Source organism: Mytilus galloprovincialis, chromosome 4, assembly GCF_965363235.1.
Source record: "Mytilus galloprovincialis chromosome 4, xbMytGall1.hap1.1, whole genome shotgun sequence".
Classification (NCBI taxonomy): Eukaryota; Metazoa; Mollusca; class Bivalvia; order Mytilida; family Mytilidae; genus Mytilus; species Mytilus galloprovincialis.
Genome location: NC_134841.1, coordinates 94409881 through 94435491, shown reverse-complemented (window position 1 = coordinate 94435491; position 25611 = coordinate 94409881). Strand labels below are relative to the sequence as shown.

General features: G+C 32.4%; 1 protein-coding gene across 2 annotated transcripts; it reads right to left on the bottom strand.

The window, feature by feature from the left end:
• Window positions 1-3944: 3944 nt before the first annotated feature.
• Window positions 3945-24709, bottom strand: LOC143073444 (polypeptide N-acetylgalactosaminyltransferase 13-like). 2 transcript variants are annotated; one of them, XM_076248995.1, is made up of 11 exons: window positions 24569-24709; window positions 22709-23319; window positions 21655-21821; window positions 17433-17610; window positions 15504-15704; window positions 12122-12239; window positions 9800-9988; window positions 8179-8313; window positions 7526-7630; window positions 4931-5065; window positions 3945-4204 (listed from the first exon to the last, which is right to left on the bottom strand). In XM_076248995.1, exons 2-11 carry the CDS (start codon window positions 23131-23133, stop codon window positions 4079-4081), a joined length of 1779 nt encoding a protein of 592 aa, XP_076105110.1. In that variant the 5' UTR covers window positions 23134-23319; window positions 24569-24709; the 3' UTR covers window positions 3945-4078. The 2 variants fall into 2 exon arrangements, with proteins under 2 accessions (XP_076105110.1, XP_076105112.1); XM_076248997.1 differs by lacking the exon at window positions 9800-9988.
• Between the last annotated feature and the right edge of the window lie 902 nt (window positions 24710-25611).

Here is a 25611-nt window from a genome sequence, read left to right as displayed (position 1 = left end):
GAGTGCCAACTTCTATCAAAGTAACAATTTATAAAAGTAAACCGTTATAGGTCAAGGTACGGCATGGCTATGGGATTTTAGATATGGTAACATATTTATAATCTAAAGATCATATCATGGAGCTTTCTAGTAAAATAAGACGTTTTTGTTATAAATAAATTGTTATACTAGGTTTGAACAATTATAAAAAATTATTCATTACAAATATTTCCTATTTACGACTTCTTTAACTGAAAAGGACAACATACATTGTGTTTAACAGTTCATTCATTCATAACAAAAACTTTTTTATGACTTCTTCAACAAAAAGGCTAATCTATAACATATAACACAATTCTTTTTTACGACTTCTTTAACTGAATACATTTTATCTGCATGATAAGATTTTCAAATTATAATCAAATCTGTTACCATTTCTTAAATGCACATAACATGCATTCAAATTGTTGTTAATGCTATGTTGATCGACGCTGTTTATTTGTAAATTTGTAAATACGAACAATTTATGTCTGCTGAGATAGCCTTGAAATCTTTGAAGGCATAAACATTTTTTACATGAACAATACATTTAATGTCAATGTGTTTGACACACAGGATAACGTATCTAATCAGAATGATTATTGTGGCATGTGCTGTACTCTATATGACTACTTTCCGTTTATATCTGTGTACATGCATGCAATTGATATGATTTGTCACATTTCTACATGAAAAAAATTATGATATGGTCGAATATTAAAATTAAGAATGGAAATGGGGAATATGTTAAAGAGACAACAACCCGACCAATGAGCTGATAACAGTCGAAGGCCATCAATAGGTCTTCAACGCAGCGAGAAAATCCCGCACCTGGAGTTGGTCCTCAGCTAGCTCCTAAATTAAATTGTGTACTACATGTAATTCAGTGAAAATTAATGTCACACTAAACTCCAAAACATATAAATGAACTAAAATTTAAAAACATACAAGACTAACAAAGACCAGAGGCTCCTGACTTGAGAGAGGCGCAAAAATGCGTCAAGGTTAACATGTTTTGAGATATCTCAACACACCACCCCCTAAATACACGTAGCCAATGAAGAATAAAGAAAAACATGGCAAAACGTACAGAAAACTCAGTTTGAAAGAAGTCCAAGTCCAATTGTTTAAAGGTAACAAAAGAAACTAGTAAGCAAGATGACAATGATACATAAATTTACAAAGGTCTACCAGCAGTTACTGACATGCCAGCTCCAGACCTCAATTAAACTGATTTAAAGATTATGTCTTCATCATTTGAAAATCAAGTACAATCCCTCCCGTTAAGGGTTTAGTATCATACCATCATAAAATATATTAGAATAACATAACCCATATAATGCCAACAACTGGTTTTAGAGTAAATGTGTTTATTTCCGATGCAAAGACCCTATAATTGAATCAAATTGATATTAATACCAAAATATGCAATCCTAATTGTCAACTAAATCCTTTCCGAATAAGTCTATTAAAGGTTTGGTTAGCTTTTGAGGTGCATACCGACATATTTGTGCTTTATAAAGAATATTACCATAAAATATTGGATGTGAAATACCTGAACGTATAAGATGTCTGCATGTTGATCCATATATTTACGAATGATGTCCTTGTACTGATGATAACATTTAATAAATGTTTTGAATAGTTTGTGATATCGAAAACTCTGGATAAATACATTTTTAGTAATACAGACATTTCTTTCGTTGAAATGAAAACACGAGCAAATCAAACAAGTTGAGATATATACACCGTAAGATGGTGCCAAGGGAACTTCACTATCTAAAAATTACCAATAGAAAATGAAAAATCATCTATTTTATCATCTCTTGTTGTATTAAGCTTTCCGTTAAAGATAAAGATATCAAGATCCAGGAAAGAGAAGTGTTCATTGTTATTATTAACTTTATCTAAAGTCAGTTCGACAGGATAAATCTCTTTAGTGTACATAATGAAGTCGTCATTATTGAGAGCCAATATAATTATTATCTAAATATGTAAAAGTGTTATTAAATTTTTGAATCAGATGTTGCTTCGATTGGTCTATGCTGATTATATTCATAAATTGTAACTCATAACACTACAGAAACAGGTCCGCAATAAGTGGTGCACAGTTAATTCCCATGGAAATTCCGATAACCTGACGATATATGGAATCTCCATATCAAACAAAAATATTATTATAAGTACAAAATTAAGGAGCAGTTATAGTATAAAAGCAGGCCCAGCTAAAATAGTTCTTTTGTTTGTTGTTACTAAGTTTGTTGTTACTTAAAAAGGACTTCAGAGTTTGGACATATACATGTGCATTACGACTTTGTAAATGCCCATTCAATCAGGTATGTGATTTTATTCTAAATAAAATTATGAGGCAAAGTGGTATATAAAGTAGAAAAATCAAAACTTTGAACAGATTCGAAATCACCAATATAAGCATGCAAAAAGTAAAATTACAAAAATACTGAACTCCGGGAAAAATTCAAAACGGAAAGTCCCTAATCAAATATCAAAATCAAATGATAAAACACATCAAGCGAACGGACAACAACTGTCATATTCCTGATTTGGTACAGTCAACTTTTCAAGTACTTCCAACGAATGTTTGACACTCTAAAAGTAAGTAATTCCACTATATTCAAAGGCCTTATTTGAACAATTTATTATAAGGTTTTTGATTGTACCAAGCGTACTAGTAAGTAGAATATATAGTTTAGTAGTAGAATAATGTCTTGAAGACGAAATAAATCTATATTTGTAAGGAGTTTTGTGCAGCATCGGAAGACAGTACATAGTTGTAACTCTCATTGTATTTTCTGCTTGTAAAGAGGTAGCTTAAATTTTATGTTTGTCAATTTCCAAAAATGAGGTCAGTTGAAATGTTGGTGAATTCGTGATTTCCTTTTGTAGAACCTCAATGTAAAATTTACATCAAATAATAATGATATTGTTAGCAGCCTTATCAACCAGGATCAAAACATTTACTGCTTTAGGGTACTATTTCCATAATAATTGTAATCTTGTCACTTTGAAATCTTTAAAAATGATCTTAGGTAAAATATATTTTTAACAATTATTATTTTATTCTGACGCTCAAGTAGGATATTTTGTTTAATAATTAGAAAATACGGTGCCACAAGCGTAAATGATATATAACAGGAACTGCTAATGAACTATTAAGGGGGTTCGCGGGTCTAAATCATTTATATAGGATTTCTCTATTTTTTTCTATAAATGAACTTTATCTTATAGTTAATAGAAAAATAGAATAAAAAAGTCGGGTCACCGTTCATTTGCGCTCACAATCTGCCTCCGAAAGAAGCATACATTTTGGTAAAGGTGTTTTTTTTTTGTGTTGAAGTAATAGGAGAAATAAAGGTAATATCGAAATAAAATAAAGAAATTTATTACAGAAATCGCTAAAATTTTACAATAATTTAGATTAAGTACAGCTTATATGGAAATTATATTAAAAAAGATAGGTCACCGATGATTTGAAAAAGATATTTCAATTTTAGAGCCAAAAAATGGCATTTTTCCACCAAAGGGAGATAATTTGGAACTTTTTCAATGATGTATACATTTTAAAAGTCATCAGGGGACAACACGAATTGATTGTTTTGAATGATTTTTGTACCATATGATAAAGTAACAACTACAAAAGGAAATAAATAAAATTTGTAATGAAAAACAAATGTTTGATTTTTTCCTGAAATTTTTATACCCTCGAGCCTCCTTAAGTCAGGTGACATCTTTTTTATATGAGTAATATGAGATGTGTGTGGGAGAGGGCGTAGAAATACGCTTATAAGAGCGCAACCCGTAGGCATACATATATAAAGTTCCACCTTTTTTTTCTGTTTAACTTAAATTTACTTATTTGGTCAGACAGCTAGTCAGAATAACATAGCAATTATAAAACAAAACAATCATAAGAATAAAATGCGACTTTATTGTGTAAAAACTTTACTATAATAAGTTTCAGTTTGCTATGGAAATATTGAGATATGAGATCATTTTGAAAAAAAACCATACATATAAGGTAATAGTATCATACATAAGACAATTAAATATTGTAATGTTGAAAACTCCATTTTTGATGACGAGATGATGTATCACATTTGTCCATAAAGAGATTAAATCCATCATAGTTCATACATAAACCACTTTTAACATGTATCAGATATCCATTCTGTAATAATAACATAAACATTAACAAAAAAGGGTTATCAGTTTTGTAATGATAACAAAACTGGGTAATGAAATGGGGAATGTGTGAAAGAAACCCAACAAAAGAGCAGAATACCACACAATGCCAACAACGGGCTTTCAACACAGCGAGAAATACCGAACCCGGAGGTGGGCTTCAGCATACTATTACCATTAACAAGAAAAATCAGATACATATTCTGTAATAATGACATAAGAAGAATCGGGTGTCCATTCTTTTATTCTTTTCACAGATGATATCGGTTGTGTTCCTTGTGTCGTAACTACAATCCGGCCCCCTGTTTTCGAATTTGACCTGCCGAATTATACTATTTTCGAACGTCTGCATGCACGATCCGTGATGTGGGATATACCTTACTGTTTGATACCAAAACTTCAATTACATGTGTTTATCTATATATAAGATGTGCAAAAGCAATAATTTGTAAAAAGGGGCTTAACAGAACAGACAAGCCCAAATGTTGGTCAATGTCATCTGGGGACAAAATAAGGAGGATTTTGCAAGGTTAGTTTATTGTAGTGGATGTCATTTACACAGATGACAATCAACAGTCAAATGTATTTTATTCCGTAATCATGTTTCCATGTTTCACATTTAGATGGACGTTAAATCGCTTTGACCAAAATTATAGCGTACATAACAAATTCTCAGAATAGAAAATTCCGGTACTTAATATTGTGTGAATACCTTCTCGTGTTGCCATTTATCTCGTGGGCCGATTATACAGTCTTGTAGTTTCGGTTTGGTACCATTTGTACCTTCTTTTACAACCACACATTGAAGAGAAGTTCGTAGCAAAAGGTCTTTAGTCCAAGAAAATCCCTTTGAAGTACAAAAAATATTAAAATATAAACCATCATAAATCGACTATCGTCTTTATACTACAACAAAGTTGTAAAAACAGTCTGAAATACAGGTTAAGACATAAAGGGATTGGGATTGTTGCTTGTAAGGAAGTTAGAAGATGAACAGGTTTATTTTCTGTTCACAGTGACGAGGAAGAGCAGTGATTAAGTTTGTATCTTGTTTCCAGTGAGGATAAATTCATCATATATACCAGGATTGAATTTTGGTATTTACGCCAGACGCGCGTTTTGTCTACAAAAGACTCTTCACTGACTCTCAACTCCATAATTGTTTAAAAGACCAAATAAAGCACGAAGTTGAAGAGCATTGATGACCAAAATTCCTAAATGTTTTGCCAAATACCGCTAAGGTAATCTATTCCTGAGTTAAAAAAGCCTTAGCATTTCAAAAATGCGAAAATTTTGTTAACAGTAAATTTATAAATATGACCATTTCAACGATAATTCATGTCAGCACAGACGTGCTGACTACTTGGCTTGTGATACCGTCGGGAATGAGGGAATAGCATTATGCTGGTTTTCAGTGACAAGGTAGAATGAGTATAATGTTTGTTTCCAGTGAGGAGGTGGGGTGAGAGTTAAGCTTGTTTCTTGTCTAGAGGTAGGATGCATATAAGGCCTGTTTCCCGTTTCTAGTGAGCAGGTGGGATGAGTATTAAGTTTGTTTATTTTCTAGAGGTAGGATGCATATAAGGCTAGTTTCCCGCTTCCAGTGAGCAGGTGAGATGAGTATTAAGCTTGTTTATTGTCTAGAGGTAGGATGCATATTAGGCTTGTTTCCCGTTTCCAGTGTGGAGGTGAGATGAGTATTAAGCTTGTTTCTTGTTTAGAGGTAGGATGCATATAAGGCTTGTTTCCCGTTTCAAGTGTGGAGGTGGGATTAGTATTATGCTATTTTCTTGTCTAGCGGTAGGATGCATATTAAGCTTGTTTCTTGTCTAGAAGTAGGATGCGTATTAGGCTTGTTTCCTGCTGCCAGGGAGGAGGTGGGATGAGTATTATGCTTGTTTCTTGTCTAGAGGTAGGATGCATAAGATGCTTGTTTCCCGTTTCCTGTGAGCAGGTGGGATGCGTATTAAGCTTGATTTTTGTCTATAGGTAGGATGCATATTAGCCTTGTTTCCCGCTGCCAGGGAGGAGGTGAGATGAGTATTAAGCTTGTTTCTTGTCTAGAGGTAGGATGCATATTTAACCTTTTTGGATTCGAGTGTCATCGATGAGTCTTTTGAAGACATAACGCGCGTTTGGCAAGTCAAAAATTAAGTCAAGGTTTCTATGATGAGTTTATTTACAACCACTTGATCGATTCCACTGCTGGTGGAGTTTTAATTCCCTGAGTGTATCACGAGCCCAGTAGTCAGCGCTTCTGTGCTGACATGAATTATCATTGATATAGTCATATTTATAAATTAACTGTTTACAAAAATTTAGAATTTTCGAAATACTACGGATTTTCTTATCAGGAATAGCTTACATTAGCTGTATTTGGCAAAGCATTAGGAATTCTGGTCCTCAATGCTCTTCAGCTTCTTACTTTATTTGGCCTTTTTAACTTTTTTGGATTCGAGCGTTACTGATGAGTCTTATGTAGACGAAACGCGCGTCTGGCGATAATACAAAATTAAGCCCTGGTATCTATGAATGAAGAAAGCCTCTTTTTCTGGTAATTCTTGTATCTTGTTCAATTAAATAACGAAGAAATATATAATATGATGGGTATTTTGGCCTCTTTCTCGGTGTTAACCACAATACCAAGTTCAATCCATCATTGTTTTAAAGATGTCAGTACAAAGTCAGGAAAATGGCCATTGTTATATCATAGTTCGTTTCTGTGTATGTTACATTTTAGTGTTGTGTCGTAGTTCTCTTCTTCTTAAATTTAGAATGTTTCCCTCAGTTTTGCTTTGTAAACCGAATTTAATATTTTCTTCATCGATTTATGAATTCTAACAGCGGTTTACTACTGCTGCCTTTATTTAAAACCGTATTTATTTGTTCATGTTACTTTTGGGGACCGAAAATATATACATGTATAACAATTTTTTAATATTGAAATGTTAACGACTGTTTTTGTAGAAATTTGTCAGCAACAAAAAGCTTCCAGGACAAGGTGACTGTACAACAAGAAGTAGCAAGTCTATAGTTTATAGGATTATGCTATAGCTACATGTGGAGTGGAACAAATTTATGTTGAGATCTAGGAGAATAATCCTTTATCTTTTGAATTGATCGTTGGAAACACAGTTTACTTTTTTCGTTTGCTTGCTAATTACTTTTGTTTTATAATTTTCAACCTTTCAATTTTAATTATTCAGGCACGGCTTTATCTATCCACTCTTGCAGTTATAATCTGTCCTTCCAACCTTACTTTAAATTTTTTTAACTTTCCAAAAAAACAAAATGTTTTTCGACGTACCTGTGTTGCAAGTTGATGAGAGCATATTTCTGTATAAAGCAATTCTTCAGCTTGAAATAAGTACTCGTGGTTGTCTAAGCACTTATTATGATTTATATTTCGTATCTGAAATTAATTACACAAACGATTGGTCATTATTTATAAAACTTTTAAGATTCTATACACAAAGATGGTGCATAAAATTGAAAGTTTAATGTATCTTAATATCTTTATAATACTCGCGTATCGTAACAATATCAGTAAAGAGATATACACTGCATATGTAGGCGCTGATGCAATGTTGCTTTACAGACATGGCGAGTGAACAATTGGAAAATTAGAATCATCACTTTTGTGGAGCAGTTAGTTATCAATAGTCTCGATTGTCAATTTCTAGATCCTAGATTTTTATCATGCAGTTTTTAGTGTAATAAAATTGTCATGTTTGTTTTTATATAAATTGTCATCCTACTTTTTTGTGGCAAAGTGTCTTATCCTGCCCCATAAAAATCAAATGGTAGCTCCCTAAGTTGAGACAGCAACGGTTTAAGATTGAATCTTCTATTATACTCCTAAAACACAATTTTGACGATTGAATAGTCAGTTATTCAGTTAGTAGCTAGAAATAGTGTTGGCATATATCTAGTTTAAGCACCCTTTTTAATAATACTCACAGAACCCCAAGCGATTGTATCTTTGTCAAATATTGTAAGCTCTGGCCAGATATTGGTTAAAAACCATGTGAAGTTTTTACATTGTAATCTTTCCTTTATTATTAATCTTTCTGTCAAATCTCCTACATCCATGTTCTGAAAAATCATAAATGTAATAAGAACTATAACAGCTGAATATGCAGAATGGTTTTCATTAATTGTTAAAGGACGAAGAGTGACCTATGTTTGTTAGGTTTTGTGTAATTTGGTCTCTTGATTAGAGTTTTCTAATTGGCAATACTATTTTCTTATTTTTATTTTGGTCTTGAATCATGCATAAATACTAGTATTATCTTCAATGATGCGATGTTCACTGGACATTCAGCAAATTTCAAAACAGGTAATAGATCATAAACACACTATAAGAAGGAATAGACAACCTGGAACCAAGAGACTATACTATTCATGTAGCCCCAGATGCGACAAATTGTCATTTATTATATAGATAAACTGTAAACTGTTTGTTATGCTATTTTCTAAAAAGTATTATAGATTTGAAGAAAGAAAATGTTTACGGAAATAGATAAGACATATATGATCAACAAATGAATTTTAAGATAACTTAATTGGTAATCAACTTAATAATGATTTCTCTCTATTTCTACGTTTTGATTTTATTTTAAGAACTTTACAAGTGTAGACACAGATTACTGTGGATAGTATGTTTAGATGTCTGACATGGTTTCTGACCAAACATTGGCTATCTTTTCCCATAGGGCTCTATGTTAAACTTTGATGTTTAGAACAACATTGCAAATTGTACAATCTTATTTCAAAGAGGACTTGACGTGCCTATCAACAAACACAACACAAAAGTTTTATTCTGCTATAAGGGAGTTAACCCTAATGTAAAATTTGTCATATCATTCACACACGCAGCTAAAGCTTAGCTCTCACCATGCAAATGTAAAAAGATATAAGAGGATGTGGTATGAGTGCAATGTATCCAAGTCACAATTTGTAAAAGTAAACCATTATAGGTCAAAGTAATGTCTTTAACACGGAGACTAGGCTCGCACCGAACAGCAGCGCCCATAAAATGACTAGTGTAAAACCATTCAAACGGGAAAACCATGTCCGGTTTTTTGATAATCTGTCCCCGTTTCCTTTGTGAAACAGGGACCAGAAAACCTCATGAATCACTTTTATTTTGCTTAACATAGTGAGATAACCTAGTGTAAAATTTCATCCATTACTCGCTATACAGTTGTGTTGTCTTGGTTTCCTTTGACAATGGCATTTTCTGTCTTTCTTCGACTGATGGTTTGTCATTGCCTGCTCTGTAGTGTCATACGTTTATGTCGATTGACGAGTAATCTACATTATATATTGAGGAAGTTCGCTTGTCATGTTTTGGCTTTTGGTCAGATTTTCGAAGTCCTCTGCATATATGCATTTGAATGCCTTAAACAATATGGCTTACAGTGAGATAACCTAGTGTAAAATTTCATCCATTACTCGCTATGCAGATTTTTTTTTTGTGTTTTTCTTGTTTTCCTTTGACAATGGTATTTTCGGTCTTTCTTCATCTGAAGGGATGCCTGCTCTGTAGTGACATGTTTATCAACTCTTTGAAACATACCTCCATTTCAGGATAGTGGTTGTAAACAAATTTTTTATGGTTTGGTTCCATCCAAACATCCATAGCTCTTTTATAGTTATATGCCTCAATATGTCTTCTTCCACCAGGAAACGAATATGGCTGAAATCGAGCGATGTGTCCGATTCGTGAACATGGAAAATGTAAAAGATTACCTCCACACATCCACACCTGTATAATCAGTACTGGAATTATTTATTAAAACCTGAGAGAAACAAATCTTTAAATACGACGATGAACACACTTTCATCAGAAGACTTAACTGTGCATTCCCTAGATGGAGTCCAAAGCTCCAAAACAAACTTCGATTTTCAATCTAAGGCGGTATGGGAGTATAAATTAAAAATAATAGAATTTGTTCATATTTTGTCAAAGCGTTGTGTATATTGTGATATGTTAAAAAAATATAATAAGATTGATAAGCGACTGATGTGATTTATAACATACTGCGATTGAAAAATTTAGAAATTGGCCAGGCACTTGAGTTGTATTTCCTCGAGCAAATTGAAGTGAAACTAAAATGGTGTTGGCCATTCTTTTTCTGTTTAGGTCATAATTCGCCCTACGTGTTAACGTATATAGCATTCATGGTTTTTTATTCTTTTTCTGTGTTATGTTATAAAACACTCTAAGTGTTCACATATTTAGCATTCATGATTTTCATTTTTTTTCTGTTTAGGTATAAAGTGCACTGCTTGTTGAGCATCACCATTCTTTGTTGTTTTTCTGTTTAGGTCATATTGCGCCCTACGTGTTGGAGTACCGTATATATATAGCATGTATATTGTTTTCATTATTTTTCTGTTTAGGTCATATCACGCCCTACGCATTTTTTCGGCATTCATTGGTATATAAATAAATAGAAAACGTGATGATATATGTTTGTCTATTTCATTATTTTTCTACTTAGGTCATATAGCGCACTACGTGTTTTAAAGTATTCACAATTCGTTACTTTCATAATTTTTGTCGAGCCTGCAACTTTTGTTGCAGAAAGCTCGACATAGGGATAGTGATACGGCGGAGGCGGCGTTAGCTCACTTCTTAAAGCTTTATATTTTAGAAGGTGGAAGACCTGGATGCTTCATACTTTGTATATAGATGCTTCATGTTACCGTTTCCGTCAGTCACATTTCCAATGTCCTTGACCTCATTTTCATGGTTCAGTGACCACTTGAGAAAAAAGTTCAAATTTTTTGTTATGTTGAATTCTCTCTTATTATAAGTAATAGGATAACTATATTTGATATGTGCGTACCTTGCAAGGTCCTGATGTCTGTCAGACAGTTTTCACTTGACCTCGACCTCATTTCATGGATCAGTGAACAAGGTTAAGTTTTGGTGTCAAGTCCATATCTGAGAAACTATAAGGAATAGGGCTAGTATATTCGGTGTATGGAAGGACTGTAAGGTGTACATTTCCAACTGGCGTGTGTCATCTGACCTTGACCTCATTTTCATGGTTCAGTGGTTATAGTTAAATTTTTGTGTTTTGGTCTGTTTTTCTCATACTATATGCAATAGGTCGACTATATTTGTTGTATGGAATGATTGTAAGGTGTACATGTCTACCGGGCAGATGTCATGTGACCTTGACCTCGTTTTCATGGTTCAGTGGTCAAAGTTAAGTTTTTGAGTTTTGGTCTTTTATCTTATACTATATGCCATAGGTCAACTATATTATGTCAGTCGCGCAGGTTTTATATTACCGTGACCTCATTTTCACAGTTCATTGCACAGTGTTAAGTTTTTGTGTTTGGTCTATTTTTCTTAAACTATAAGTAATGGGTCAACTATATATGTTGTATAGAAGCATTGTTAGCTGAACATGTCTGCCTGGCATGGTTCATTTGACCTTGACCTCATTTTCAAGGTTCATTGGTCTTTGTTTAGTATCTTGGTTAATGTAAAGTGTATGTGACAGTTGTAGTAAAGCTTAGCTTTATACTTAGGACTATCAACATAATATCAATGATTAGTATAGAAGGCGAGACATTTCAGCGTGTGCACTCTTGTTCTATTTAGGTCATATAAAGCGCCCTACGTGTTCACGTATTTAATATTCATTGTTTTCATTCTGTTTCTGTTTAGGTCATATAAAGACCTACATGCACGTGTTCAAGTATTCATCATTCATATCTGTTCTATAGAATGATAGTCTCTATCTAGTCGGCTTTTTTCTTCGGCTTGTGGGTTTCATTGTTTGACTCACCTTTGGTAACATTAACCCACCTCCTTTTCAGTACAATTGACTATTTTTAAATATATGAAAAAATAACAATATTTGTAATTTATAATTATTACCCGCCATGGAAATTCTAGGTTTTCACCTCCCCATATCTTCATTCCTTCATCGTATGCACCAATTTCACCGAAATATTTACTATCAACTGCATAAGCCGGACCAACCATGACAACACCACTGAATAATATACATCCTCAACTAATACAATATTTATAGAAATGATAGAATGTTTTTATTTTGTTTTTGTTAATCAACAGGTTGATGTTTTAGTTGTTTTATATCTATTATATGTAGCTGAAACGCACTTATAGTGTATACAATTATAAGCCTGTTACCTTTGATAACTATTAGTATGTCGAAAGGTCCTATTGTAATGTTTATTTGTGTATATCTCTGTCCGTAATTTTCTTGTATTTATTGGTATTGTAGTCCTGTCATTTAGTGTAATCGTTTAAGTGTAATATTTAAAATTGCCATAAAACACGAGGTTTGGCTAGCCGAAAAACCAGGTTCAACCAACTATTTTTTTTCTTAAAATATCCTGTACCAAGTGAGGAAAATGGCAGTTGTTATCTTATAGTTCGTTTCTGTGTGTGTTGCATTGTCGATTGGTTTTTAGCTGACCTGGCCAAAGATTTAAAGCAAATCTGAAAGGGGTTAAATTGTTTATTAAGTAAATATCTATCTGCTCTGAAATTTTCAGATGAATCAGACAACTGATTGTTGGGTTGCTGCCCCTGAATTGGTAATTTTAAAAGAAATTTTGTCGTTTTTGGTTATTATCTTGAATATTATAGATAGAGATAAACTGTAAACAGCAATAATGTTCAGCAAAGTCAGATCTACAAATAAGTCAACATGACTAAAATGGTCAGTTGACCCGTTAAGGAATTATTGCCCGTTATTGTCATTTTTTACCAATTTTTCATAATTTTTTGTAATCATTTACAAAAATCTTCTCCTCTGCACCTACAAGGCCAAATTTAACCAAACTTGGCCACAATCATCATTGGGGTTTATAATTTTAAACATGTGTGCGGTGACCCAGCCAACCAACCAAAATGGCCGCCATGGCTAAAAATAGAACATAGGGGTCAAATGTAGATTTTTGCTTATAACTCTGACACCTTAGCATTTAGAGCAAATCTGACATGTTGAAATTGTTTATCAAGTCAATATCTATCTGTCCTGAAATTTTCAGATGAATAGTACAACCGGTTGTTGGGTTGCTGCCCCCTATTGGTAATTTTTTAAGAATTTTGGCCGTTTTTTGTTATTACCTTGAATACTATCATAGATAGAGATAAACTGTAAACAGCAATAATGTTAAGCTAAGTAATATTTACAAATGAGTTGACATGACCAAAATGGTCATTTGACCCCTTAAGGAGTCATTGACCTTTATAGTAATTTTTTAACAATTTTCATTAATTTGGTAAATGTTGGTAATTTTTTACAAAATAACTTCCTCTGTTACTAATGGGCAAAGTTCATTATGTATAGAGATAATTGTAAGTAGCAAGAACGTTCAGTAAAGTAAGAACTTCAAACTTATCACCATCACCAAAACACAATTTTGTCATGATTCCATCTGTGTCCTTCGTTTAATATGCACTTAGACCAAGGTGAGCGACACAGGCTCTTAAGAGCCTCTAGTTTTTTGTTGCACTTCAGTGTTGCCATTGTTTTGTTGTTTTCCTCTTGTAGTTGATGTGGTTACCTCAGTTTTAGTTTGTAACCCGGATTTGTTTTATTTCAATCGATTTATGACTTTCGAACGGCGGTATACTGCTGATGCCTTTATTTATAAGACTAAACCGTTTAGACATACATTAAGACATGATATAATCACGAAACTGTTTATTAGTTTATGTCATTTACAAATGTCAAAATGACTACTTCTATATGCAGATAAGGAGAGGTGGTTTGATAGAAAATGAGAAAACTATCCACTAAAGTCAAAACAAAGTGGATGTAGGTAATGAAAGGCAACTGCACGGCCTTCAATAATGTACAAACTCATTTCGTATATACTCGGATATACAAGTCCCAAACATAAAAGATATGAAACAATTCATTGAGAAAACTATCGGCCAACGTTATAACAAACCAATTCACGAAAAATAAATATGACATACATGACCAAATAACAACCACTGAAACTATAGACTCCTGACTTTAGACAGATACATAAAGCATGTTGCAGGGTTAAATATGTTTGTGAGCGCTTCACTGTCTCACTTACCTGAGAGAGTAGTAATAAAGAACAAACTATACAAATCTGATGAAAAAGAGTTCACTCATCGGGTCGATAAAAAGCAGAAACACATGTAATAAAAACCCAGACTGGAAGTGGCTGGGTATTTATACATCCCTAACAACAAAAAAGAACTACTCCAGTTACTGAAAGGTAGTTCAAAATCAATGGCGACTTATACAAAAATCATGTATCTAAGACTAAAATATCAGTCAGTACACATCCGAAATCCAATGGATTTAGTGTCAAGAAAACTTTAACAGTCTGAGTAATTGAACACGACCTTGTGCATTGCCAAAGTATAGGTGTAGTATTTTATCGCTGTGTTGAAGACTCTTTGATGGCCTTCAACTGTTTTTCTACAATTCGGTTTTTTCACGTATATCTATTATATAGTCATTTTATATTTACTGTCTGCAAAAGTATGAATTATTCTAAATCATGAGGATGTTCTTATTCCCGGCAGATAACCCTAACCGTATTGGTCACAACGTTTATGAACTTTTGGACCTCAGTGCTCTTCAAATTTGTACTTGTTTTGACTTTCGGACTTTATTCATCTGGGCGTCGCTGGTTGGTCTTGTGTGGACGAAATATACGTCTGGCGTATTAAATTTTAAACCTGTTAACTTTTGTTAGCTATAATTTATGTGATTCTCTGTCCTATATGTTCATCCATATTCGTTTTGTAGTCCTGTCATGTAAGAATGTCATTCTAATGTTATATTTAACATTGGCACAAAAGCGGGAGATTTGGCATGCCACAAAACCAGGTACAACTCACCATTATTTTCTTAAAATGTCCTGTACCAAGTCAGTAAAATAGCCCTTGTTATATGATAGTTCGTTTCTGTGTGTGTTACATTTTAATGTAGTGTTTCTGTTGTGTCGTAGTTTTTTTTTCTTCTCTTATATTTGATGCGTTTCCCTCAGTTTTAGTTTGTAACCCGGATTTTTTTCTAAATCGATTTATGAATTTCGAACAGCGGTATACTACTGTTGCCTTTATTTCTATTCTTTGGTCGGGTTGCTGTCTCTTTGACACATTCACCAATTCCATTTTATATTTCATATGATAATATATGCTTAACATTATCGTAAATATATTGTAGCATTCGACTTAACTCGGAGGATCGTAACAAAGTACTATTGTTAATAATGATAAAATTACTATTAGAACATACGGTCTTGGGTCTTCTATGTTTGAACCAATTTGGTCTGGCCTGAAAAACGTTTCGAAAAATACCAATCTCCAATCAAACCCGTATCTTGTAAAATAACCCGGATAATGTGCATACTCCAGTGTTCTGCTGTTTATATAATCCAGCATACCCATGGCTATTGTTTTTCTATCTTTCTTTACAGCAGTCAGTAACGGTTGTAACCTAAAACAACATTCAATTCAATCAAAATAAAGTCATCATATATACCACGATTGAAATTTTATTCGCGCGAGACGCGTGTTTCGTCTCAGAGGATTCATCAGTTACGCTCTAGTATATTAGAAAAGACATATGTGGATTGTTAAGAATTCTAAAGAACTTCTGGACAATTTTAAATCTCGGTCTGTTCCTGAAATTAGTTCTAACATACTATTGATTGTTTAACCCTGTATACTACCATTCCCCATGTGATATTATAATTTTGTTGAAGAAAACAAATTTAAGGGTACTATTATTTTATATTTCCTTACATGTGACGTTTAGATTTTATGACGTCAAACACGCGAAGCAATGCATGGTTTTTTTTTTAATTTAAAAGATGCTTTTTGTGTTTTTTGTTTTAAAAATGTTTGTTTGTTTTGAGATTGTGACACAGTGATTACTGCTGTACCCATATTTTGACTATTTTACCTATTATGTCTGTTTTGTTCACCTATCGTTGTAAATATAACAATTTAATACGACTGTCATACAAGTGAGAGGTTTAGCGCGATAAAAAAAGTTCAATCCACAATTTTCTACATTTGAAAATGCAGGCATGTACCAAGTCAGGAATATGACAGTTGTTGTCCATTCGTTTGATATGTTTTATCATTGATCTTGCCATTTGATTAGGGACTTTTCGTTTTGAATTTTCTTCGGAGTTCAGTATTTTTGTGATTTAACTTTTTGTTATTCAAATGAACGTTTCTCAAAAATCAAAAATACGACTCATTTTACATAATGTCCATATAGTGGCGTGTCTGGAGCTTATAATCCTTCTATATGTTAATGGTTAAAGTTACAGTATCTTTTTTATTAGATTTTGTTCAAATAGTCATACGACATTTTGTCGTTATGTTCTTAAAATTCGATCATTGTAAATATAATGGAAATTAATGAGACTGTCATCAAAGTGAGAGGGTTAGCACGTTTCAATGCTTAGGATCTTTTTATATATTGGTCAAAATGTATTGATGTCCTTTTTCTTCCTATTATTTATGATTGTGTATATTTAGTACGAATAAACAACTTGTAACATTTAAAAAACATTCTGTCAGTTTACATAACCAAATGAACCCTTCATAACAACTAATTTTACTTTATTTTTGAACTCACTGTGAATATTAAAATTTCAGTTTTTGTTTTATACATAGCAACATGTATATATATTATAGACTGATAAATTTTATTGGTTGATTCTTATTCAAGATTGAGACTTTTTGTCTGATTTGTACTCTCATTGCTAGTGATGCAAACGTATAAGACTCTTATTTTTTCGACACACATATCTTGATCCTTTGAAATGCATACGATTTCTTCAAGTTGTGTTTGTAACCTTGGTGTATGTTTTAAAAACGATTTATGAGATATGACCATCGGTAAATACTGTTACTTCATCATGTGCAAGGACACTAGTCGGCTTAAATGACAGTGTCTAAACATTAGAAGAATTATTGCATTTCAATATATGTCATTTAAAAAAAAAAACACTTCCGCTCACATAATCCATTGCGGGTGATTTATATGACAACTATTACACTTACCAGTCATTATAAACTGCTATATGGCTGTCAAAGAAGACAACTACCTTCCCCGCCGATTATATCCATCCTTTTATCCACGCCTTTATTAATCCCTTTTAAATCAATTAATATTGTGAGAGACTTATGTGACAACCATTACACTTACCAGTCTATATTAACCTCCATATGGCTGTCAAAGAAGACAACTACCTCCCCCGTTGATTGTTTCCATCCTTTTATCCTCGCCTTTATTAATCCCTCACGTGTAGGATTTCGTATCAGTTTTACTAAACCCTTTGGAAACTTTTTTCTGATATAGTTGTCTAGCAGAGATTTTAGTTCAACTGAAAATATATCGTTTAATGTATATTATCTGTAAGCTGATGTTAACATGTGTCTTATTTTCAAGTACAATGAATATTCAACCTTTATTACTTTGATAATTTGAATTTTGTTCCTTTTTGTAATTCAGTTTATCTACTCTTAAATAACACTGAAAAATGTTGTTGATACATCATATAACGACTGTAGACCGCTGATTAGTATAATCAGATCTGCTCACAAAAGTGATCTGCTCACAAAAGTTTCATGATATCAGATCGTACAACTACTGATATGAACACACCATAAAGTGTTAAAAAGATATTGTACTGGTGTTTGTTTGTCTCATTTATTTTTGATCGCAAGTACTTAAAAAAATGTAAAATAGCAAACATGCCGAACTTGTAGGAAAATTCAAAACTGAAAGTCCTTCACCAAATAGCAAAATCAAACGCTCAAACACATCAAACTAATGGAAAACAACTGTAATATTCCTGACTTCGAACATGAACTTCGTCATGCAGAAAAGGGTGGAATAAACTTGACTTTATAGCTTGCTAAACCTCTAACTTGTATGACAGTCGCATTGAAATATCTCCAATCAGATGCGCGTGTTGTCTACAAAAGTATCACAAGTGACGCTAGATTTAACCGAGTTAGAAATCCAAATAAAGTACATGTACAATTTTGAAGAGGTTTTGCCACATACAGCTAACTTAAGGTAATAGTTTCCCGGGAAAGAACCTCCTTAGTATTTCGAGCAGTTCAAGATTTTTTTAACAGTTATTTATCAATATAATCAAATCAATGATATTTCAGGTCAACACAGAAATGCTGACTATTGAGTGTTTAATACCCTGAGGGATGAGACCTCCATCCACTATTTCCATCGACCAATTGATAGTAAAAAAAAAATCATGAAAGGGCCGTACAAAACTGTTACTTTGTGGAAATAAAACAAATTCTTTAAAGATACCAGGTTTATAATTGTGTTCGTTCTACGCGCATTTCAGCTACAAATGACTCACCTATGACGCTCAAATAGATAAAGTTAAAGAGATCAAATAAAATTCTTTTTCAAAACATATAGACAGCTTTAAGACCAATAAACTCATCATAGATACTAGGATTAAATTTTATATTTACGCTTACGCCAGACGCGTGTTTCGTCTACAAAAGACTAATCATTGACGCTCGAATCCAAAAGGGTAAAAAAGTCCAAATAAAGTACGAAGTTGAGCATTAAGGACTAAAAGTCCTAAACGTTTTGCCAAATAGAGCTAACTTTATCTTTCCAAATGTAAATAAAAGTTTCTGCCTTTAAATGACTATTTAACTCAATTGTTTTAATATATTTACCTTGGTATCAATATTCGAACTGGATTTACGATATTTAAACATCAGAAGAAAAAAAACAGTTGCGTCTTATGTATATGTTAATTTTTCTGTAGATAAAAAAGATGTTACCATTAGAGGTCGGTCAGTTGAAAATGTACCGAAAGTATCTGATACGTTGACGTATCAGACTGGTTCCCTGTCCTTTATCTGTTTGGCTCTGAAAAACCCGTATGTTGCAAAGGAGAGACCCAGCCTCATTGACGAATAAGCATATTGAGGAATGTGTTATTAAACATAATTATCCCCATTAAATATATAACTCCTTATGCCATTTTTAAGAATAATGGGGACCAATGTCATATGTCGTACTACCTTTCAGTGGAAGACCCACTTTTTCGTAAAATAACGTCATCACCAATCGAGAAAAAAATGTGTTTAATTGTTAAAGGTCCTATGAAATATGATAATCTTTGATATGCAACATAGACTTTATGATTATATATCATGTTGTTGTTTCAATGTTTGATATTAAGAAGTTGAATATTTAGTTGAAGTGAGGCATTCAGAAATAAACGGATGCGAATTAATCAGTGCCACAGAGTTTTATCCCCATTATTCTTTAAAAATGGTACATTAAGTAACACTCAATCAAGGTAATTATTTGAGCATATTCGTAAACTATAAAGTTTCTGAAACTTTGGAGACGTTTTAAATTTACCAACCTCTAAAAGAGAAAACTCCGAGGAAAATTCTAATTCGTCCAATATCAAATGAAGTAAAATCAACAGAACCAATTTTGATATAAAAATATGACCTAGCAATAAGTTTTAAAATATGATTAACATTTTGTTAAAATGATGAAATCAATACAATTTTTTTTATAGATGATCAATTTTAACTGAAACGTATTTTTCTTAAAGTTTTCATAAGTTAATATCAATAACAATCAAACTGTATTTAATTTTTGCACACGAAGAATGCAATAAAATTTGTAAAATAAAATATTTTTGATAATCCTCAATAACATGAAGTATTTTACGAAAATTAAAACATCATTCACTTGTTCGAAATCGTAAGTACTATTGTATCAACATTATCCTCGAGTGGCAGTATAGAAAAGATAGCTTCCTGTTTAAATCTTTTAATCCAGTGTGTGCTTATTAAAAGTTCACTTAGGGTCGTCATTCTTCAATATTTCCAATCTCCCAAAGGAACGAATACTAATTTTGATGAAACTGGGGAATGTATTGCAAGCAAAATGCGTGTATCTAAATTACTTTTTCTTTATTGTCAATCATTTAGTTTGAAATAGTGGAAATACAACGGAATTCCGAACATATTTTTTTAGTTTTGAATATTGAAATAATAAATGTTGGAAAAACGTAAAAACGGAACACGAAAATAAGGCAAAAGGTACATAAAAGACATTCACATAAACTGGGCAAAAAACCTAAAGACGACGAAAACGTAAACCATTTCAAAATCACAACTTTCAAAACTTAAGACAAAGTTTTACAACACAACAATAACGAAATCAGGAGATCGACATATCGATTGCAACAATAAGCATGCGTTTATACAAAACGTCAGGCTTTTAATTTAAGTTTCAGCTTACCCTTCCGGAGCACATGAGATCACACCTAGTTTTTTGTGGGGTTTGTGTTGCTTAATCTTTAGTTTTCTATGTTGTGTATTTTGTAGTCTTATTTGTCTATTCGTCTTTTTATTTTTTAGCCATGGCGTTATTTATTTTCGATTTATGAGGTTGACTATCCCTCTGGTATCTTTCATCCTTCTTCTTTAAGAAATTCATTGGTAAATCTGACACGAATTTTGAGCATTCCTGATCTTGGTATGTCGAAGAGGGACGAAAGATACCAAAGGGACGGTCAAACTCATAAATCGAAAATAAACTGACAACGCCTGGCAAAAAATGAAAGAAGACAAACAGACAAACAGTAGAACACATGGCACAACACGAAACCCAACTGGCTCTCATGTGCTCCGGAAGGGTAAGCAGATCCTGCTCCATATGTGGCACCCGTCGTGTTGCTTATGTGATAACAAATCTGGTAAATAGTCTAATTCAGTTGGTCACATTCATGAAAGGCAAGGGAAACTGCGCTTCAGAAGCAAAAAGTTTATCGAATAGAGGCGGAGTTGGTCACATTCATGAAAGAGAAGGGAAACTACGATTCAGAAGCACAAAGTTTATCGACTAGAGACGGAAGATACCACAAGGATATTTGAACCATTTTTACTTATAACAGATTAAGAATGTGCTATGATTTACTTAATTTTATACTCGACATGTGAAATATGGGTATTTTTAATCTTTTCAGCCCATACTTTTTTATACTAATACTAATGTCTTTAGTTGGGAGAAGAAAACAAACAAGCGAACATGGTTGAGATACCACATTTGTATGTCCACTAGGTAATAATGATTGCTATAGCTCTGTTTAAACGTCATTTAAGGGAGAAAATAGGTAACCTATCCTTGTTATTTCATGTAATTCTTGTTATTTTTTTTTTACTTATCTTCCTTGGACTATGCTTGTACAAAGCAAGAAAGATTTTCCGTTCCGTTGGTTAAAACCTTTGATTTTGCCAGTTTTTATAGATCTCTCTTTTTTAATTTGCCGTGGAGTTTAGCAATTATTTTCTTTTTATGACAATATGTATCTTTTATAAAAGATATCAAAGTATGCAAGGGGGTGTTTACCTACCCAACTGACTGTTGTCGTCAACCAATATTATCTCCTGTAGAAGATGTCTTGGGGTTCTGTTGATAATACTATATACAGTGCGTATTAATATCGATGGCCATTCGTCGTAAAACGGGATAATGATACTGGTTTTTGGTAAATCATTACTATATATTATGTTTTTACATCTGGAAATAAGTAATAAAAATATAATTGTATAATGGTTTGTATTTATCCATCATTTGTCTACAATGTGTATATATCATGAAGTGCATTTTCTTTCAAGTGAATATAAATGTCAGTATACAGATAATCATATTAATAAATACCAGTTACAAATTTCATGCATAATACTATGGGAACTTATCTAATAGAAAATAATCAAATTATAATATTATTAATATTTTGCAGCTGTTCGAAATCTAGGGTTTAGCTTACTTGTAAATATCCTTTTTAAACTAGGCTCAAAAGAAGTTATAAAACAATTTGATTAATACCAAACCGATTTCTGACCAGGCAGTCTGTATTGTAACGAACTTTATGCCTAGTGATTTGCAAAATTAGTGAAAACATGTAATTCACGCAAGGGGCTTGCTACCAAAACAATGCAATTCACCCGAGGGGGCTTGCTATCACAACCACGCAGTTCACTCAAGGGGCTAGCTATCATAACCAAATTGTTACATTCGGAAACTATGCCACAATTTCATTTGTTCACAAAAGGGTTGAAAATCCTAAACGACTATTTGAGCTATACAAATTTTATAATAATGATTATACAATGATTTTCGTTGAAAGTTATAGCCATTGAATGTCTGTTGTATTTCTAAGCGATTTTGCTTTGTCCAAGTTTAAGTTATGTTACATAGTAATGAAAAAAGTGATTTTCCTGCATTTATGACTTTTGAACAGCGGTATACTACTGTTGCCTTCTTTATATATTATTTCTACAACCTGCTGTCTTTTCTTTATTTCTTTTAGCTAATATAGATCAATGCCAATTTCGATTTTTATTTAATCCAATTTGGTACGGTTCTGTTTATTTTTTTTTTATCATAATCATGAATGCACTTACCCTGGTGGTCTAGAATCTGGAACCATTCGGTTTAAAGGAACTAAGTCACTAGCTATAATATTTAATCTATATTTTTCCAGTATGTCAGATATATTCAGTTGTTCCTTCTCCGTTGACATAACAGCTCTTCCATTTTCTCCTAAACGGTTTAAATCATTATCCCCATATTCGTCTATAAGAGGATTCCCAGTTCTTATATTTGGAATCAATCGAAACTGCTCAGCTGTTATGGAAACGGTTATGTTTCCGAAGGAAAGATCATCATTTATATTTGACGATTTGGAATAATGTTCATAAGTCCCTCGTATGTTAATTATTTTTCTAAATATACTTTGATACCTTCCAGACAATAAATAAAACTGCGTTGTCAAAAATAATACACAAAAAAACAAACTTCCTCCCAAATATCTTGTCCTCAGTTTCATACTTCCATTTTCAACGCACTTTATATACGGAAATGTTCCTGTACTTTTGTAGTATTTTCATATAAGTACATATTTAGATATATGGATACACATACTATTTCTAAATCCCTGTAGGCAAATTGTACTTTGTCTTTTCAAATGAGTTCATTGTATGCTACTCTTTAGAAACTATTGTCAAACTGGCGCCTAAAAATTAAAGGTGATGTGTACGATTAGGACAAAGCTCTTTAACACAATAATATAGAATCAGTAAAAATCCTCAGCAAAGTATTATCTCAGATATCATTTAACTATTATTTTGCATTTAAATTTTGTTTTGATTTTGTAAAAGCATGTTTTTTTAACTTACTATTAATGTTAACTGAAAAAAGAGCATTGTATCAATGTAGTCTAAAATGTGTAATAATACAACCTCCCTCATTTTGTAAAAGTTCAAAATATTTTGAATGCGAAAATGAAAAGAGTACAGTGACTTTTTTTTTATGAAAAATATATATAGCTTTTTTTTCATTTAAATAATACGGCTTTTCAAAATTATTGTTTTTAAATATAAATTCTGACATTTACACACATAGTAATTTGTGAAATTTTAAAATAAGATTCAACCAAACCCCTTGACCTTAGGCCTTTCCATCTTTCAGTTAACAATGGCCGTACAATTTTAATGCTTTTCTCGACTGCCGTCTGGTTAGATAACTTTCTTTAAAGGTAAAACAATTTTGTTAACCAATTAATTTATAATTATGACCATATCAATGACAACACAGAAGTGCTGACTACTGGGCTGGTGTTATCTTCATTGAGTAAACCTTCAGCAAGTAAATTATGATAATATCTGTCAATAGTCCAGCACCTTATTAACACGAATAAAGAAAAATAACTAAACTAAGATTTTTAGGGGGATATGAATACTGCATGTATGCCCCAACCATTATCGTCATTTAGATCGATATGAAAAAAATAATTCATTCTGATTTGTTGTTCACAGTTAATATCTTTAAATGATAATACTTTGGATGTTTGAAAGATGGCATTACTCTTGCTGATAAGTTTATTTGACAGTAAACCTGTCAATTGAACAAGGGTTTCGAAAGATTTGAAAATTTAAAAATGCAAATAAAGCATATGCCATAAGAATGTCGATTTGTTTTTTGCCTAGGGTGTGCAGAATGCATTAGAAGTAAGGTGATAAAACCTTTTGTTGAAACAACTGTCACAGGTTGATGCATTTTAAAAATAGAAAAGACACATACCATGTTTTGTGTGGCTTTTTTTTTACTTTTATGATGTTCTTCAAGAAGACTCAATTTAATTAACAGGCTTATATAGTATATAAAAAATCAATAAATAGCTATGTTTTCAGTAATATATGTTCCGGGTATGTCAGCTTTTTCCCATATTTACATTTAATTGACTTATCCTTCCAAAAACTTACCGTAATATCAATTATAATTCCAAAGTAAATCCTTTTCCGATCAAATTCATAGTTTTCCTCATCTAAGTCTGTCATTTTGGATAGGAATCTACCCGGAAATGCATATATTTTTATTTGTATTGGTTTTGTTTATTGACTCCATCTTTGGGTATGCATGGATAATTTTTCAATGCTTTCAGATTGTTTAAACAGGTAGAACTTTGTATCACTATGTGTTTATTCATAGTGGTTAGGTATATATTAAATAAGGCGTGATTTTTCGTTTTAAATTACAAATAGATTTGAAATACAAGAAGTTAGTCATATCAACAGTTAATAATAAAATAAGAATTGAAAACGCCGTTCAGTAATAAAAAAAAACATGTTTCCTCCTAAGAATGCTTTGACTGTAAAATATGTATTTTTCATAAAAAATGATCAATACCATATTTGTAAAAACAAATCTTAATATGTTTTATGATCCAGCAGTCAATTATAAAGCAGTCGACGTTCTAAAAATTGTTATGCTTATGATAGAAGATATCAATCATTAAAAATTTTGTGTCATTGGTACAATGTTTCTCTGTATTGGATACCTATATTACATAAGTGTCCTTACAAACAACGGTATATTGCTTGGTCTTCCAAGTGCTCCACGAAAGCTCTTTCTAACTTATTAACATCTATTTTATCAGAGCCGGACTTCCAAGTTATTGTGAGACTGCCTATTCTAGAGGTGACGTGAATCAGATACTAAAATATTCCAAAGATATTTTAGAGTACATACAATCTAACTCTCTTTCATCTTGCAATAGTATTGAAACATTTGACGTTTCTACACTTTACACAAGCATTCCACATTCCAAACTAAAAGACAAATTGAAAGAGTTGGTATTGCTTTGTTTCATAAAAAGAATGGCCAACGTAGATACAAGTATCTTGTCTTAGGGAGGGATAAATCCTTCCTTGAAAAGAATCACCCTGATTCAAACAAAAAATTCTCTGATACTGACATTATCAAGATGCGTAATTTCTTGATTGACAACATATTTGTTACGTTCGGA

Bases quoted from the DNA above. Each gene is read 5' to 3' on its own strand.
- LOC143073444 (XM_076248995.1), bottom strand. From the start codon at position 23,133: ATGAAACTGAGGACAAGATATTTGGGAGGAAGTTTGTTTTTTTGTGTA. The intron at 12,240-15,503 runs GTATGTTCTAAT...TATATTATTCAG, and splicing joins AACATAGAAGACCCAAGACC to TGGTGTTGTCATGGTTGGTC. The intron at 9,989-12,121 runs GTAATAATTATA...CTGATTATACAG, and splicing joins ACCTAGAATTTCCATGGCGG to GTGTGGATGTGTGGAGGTAA.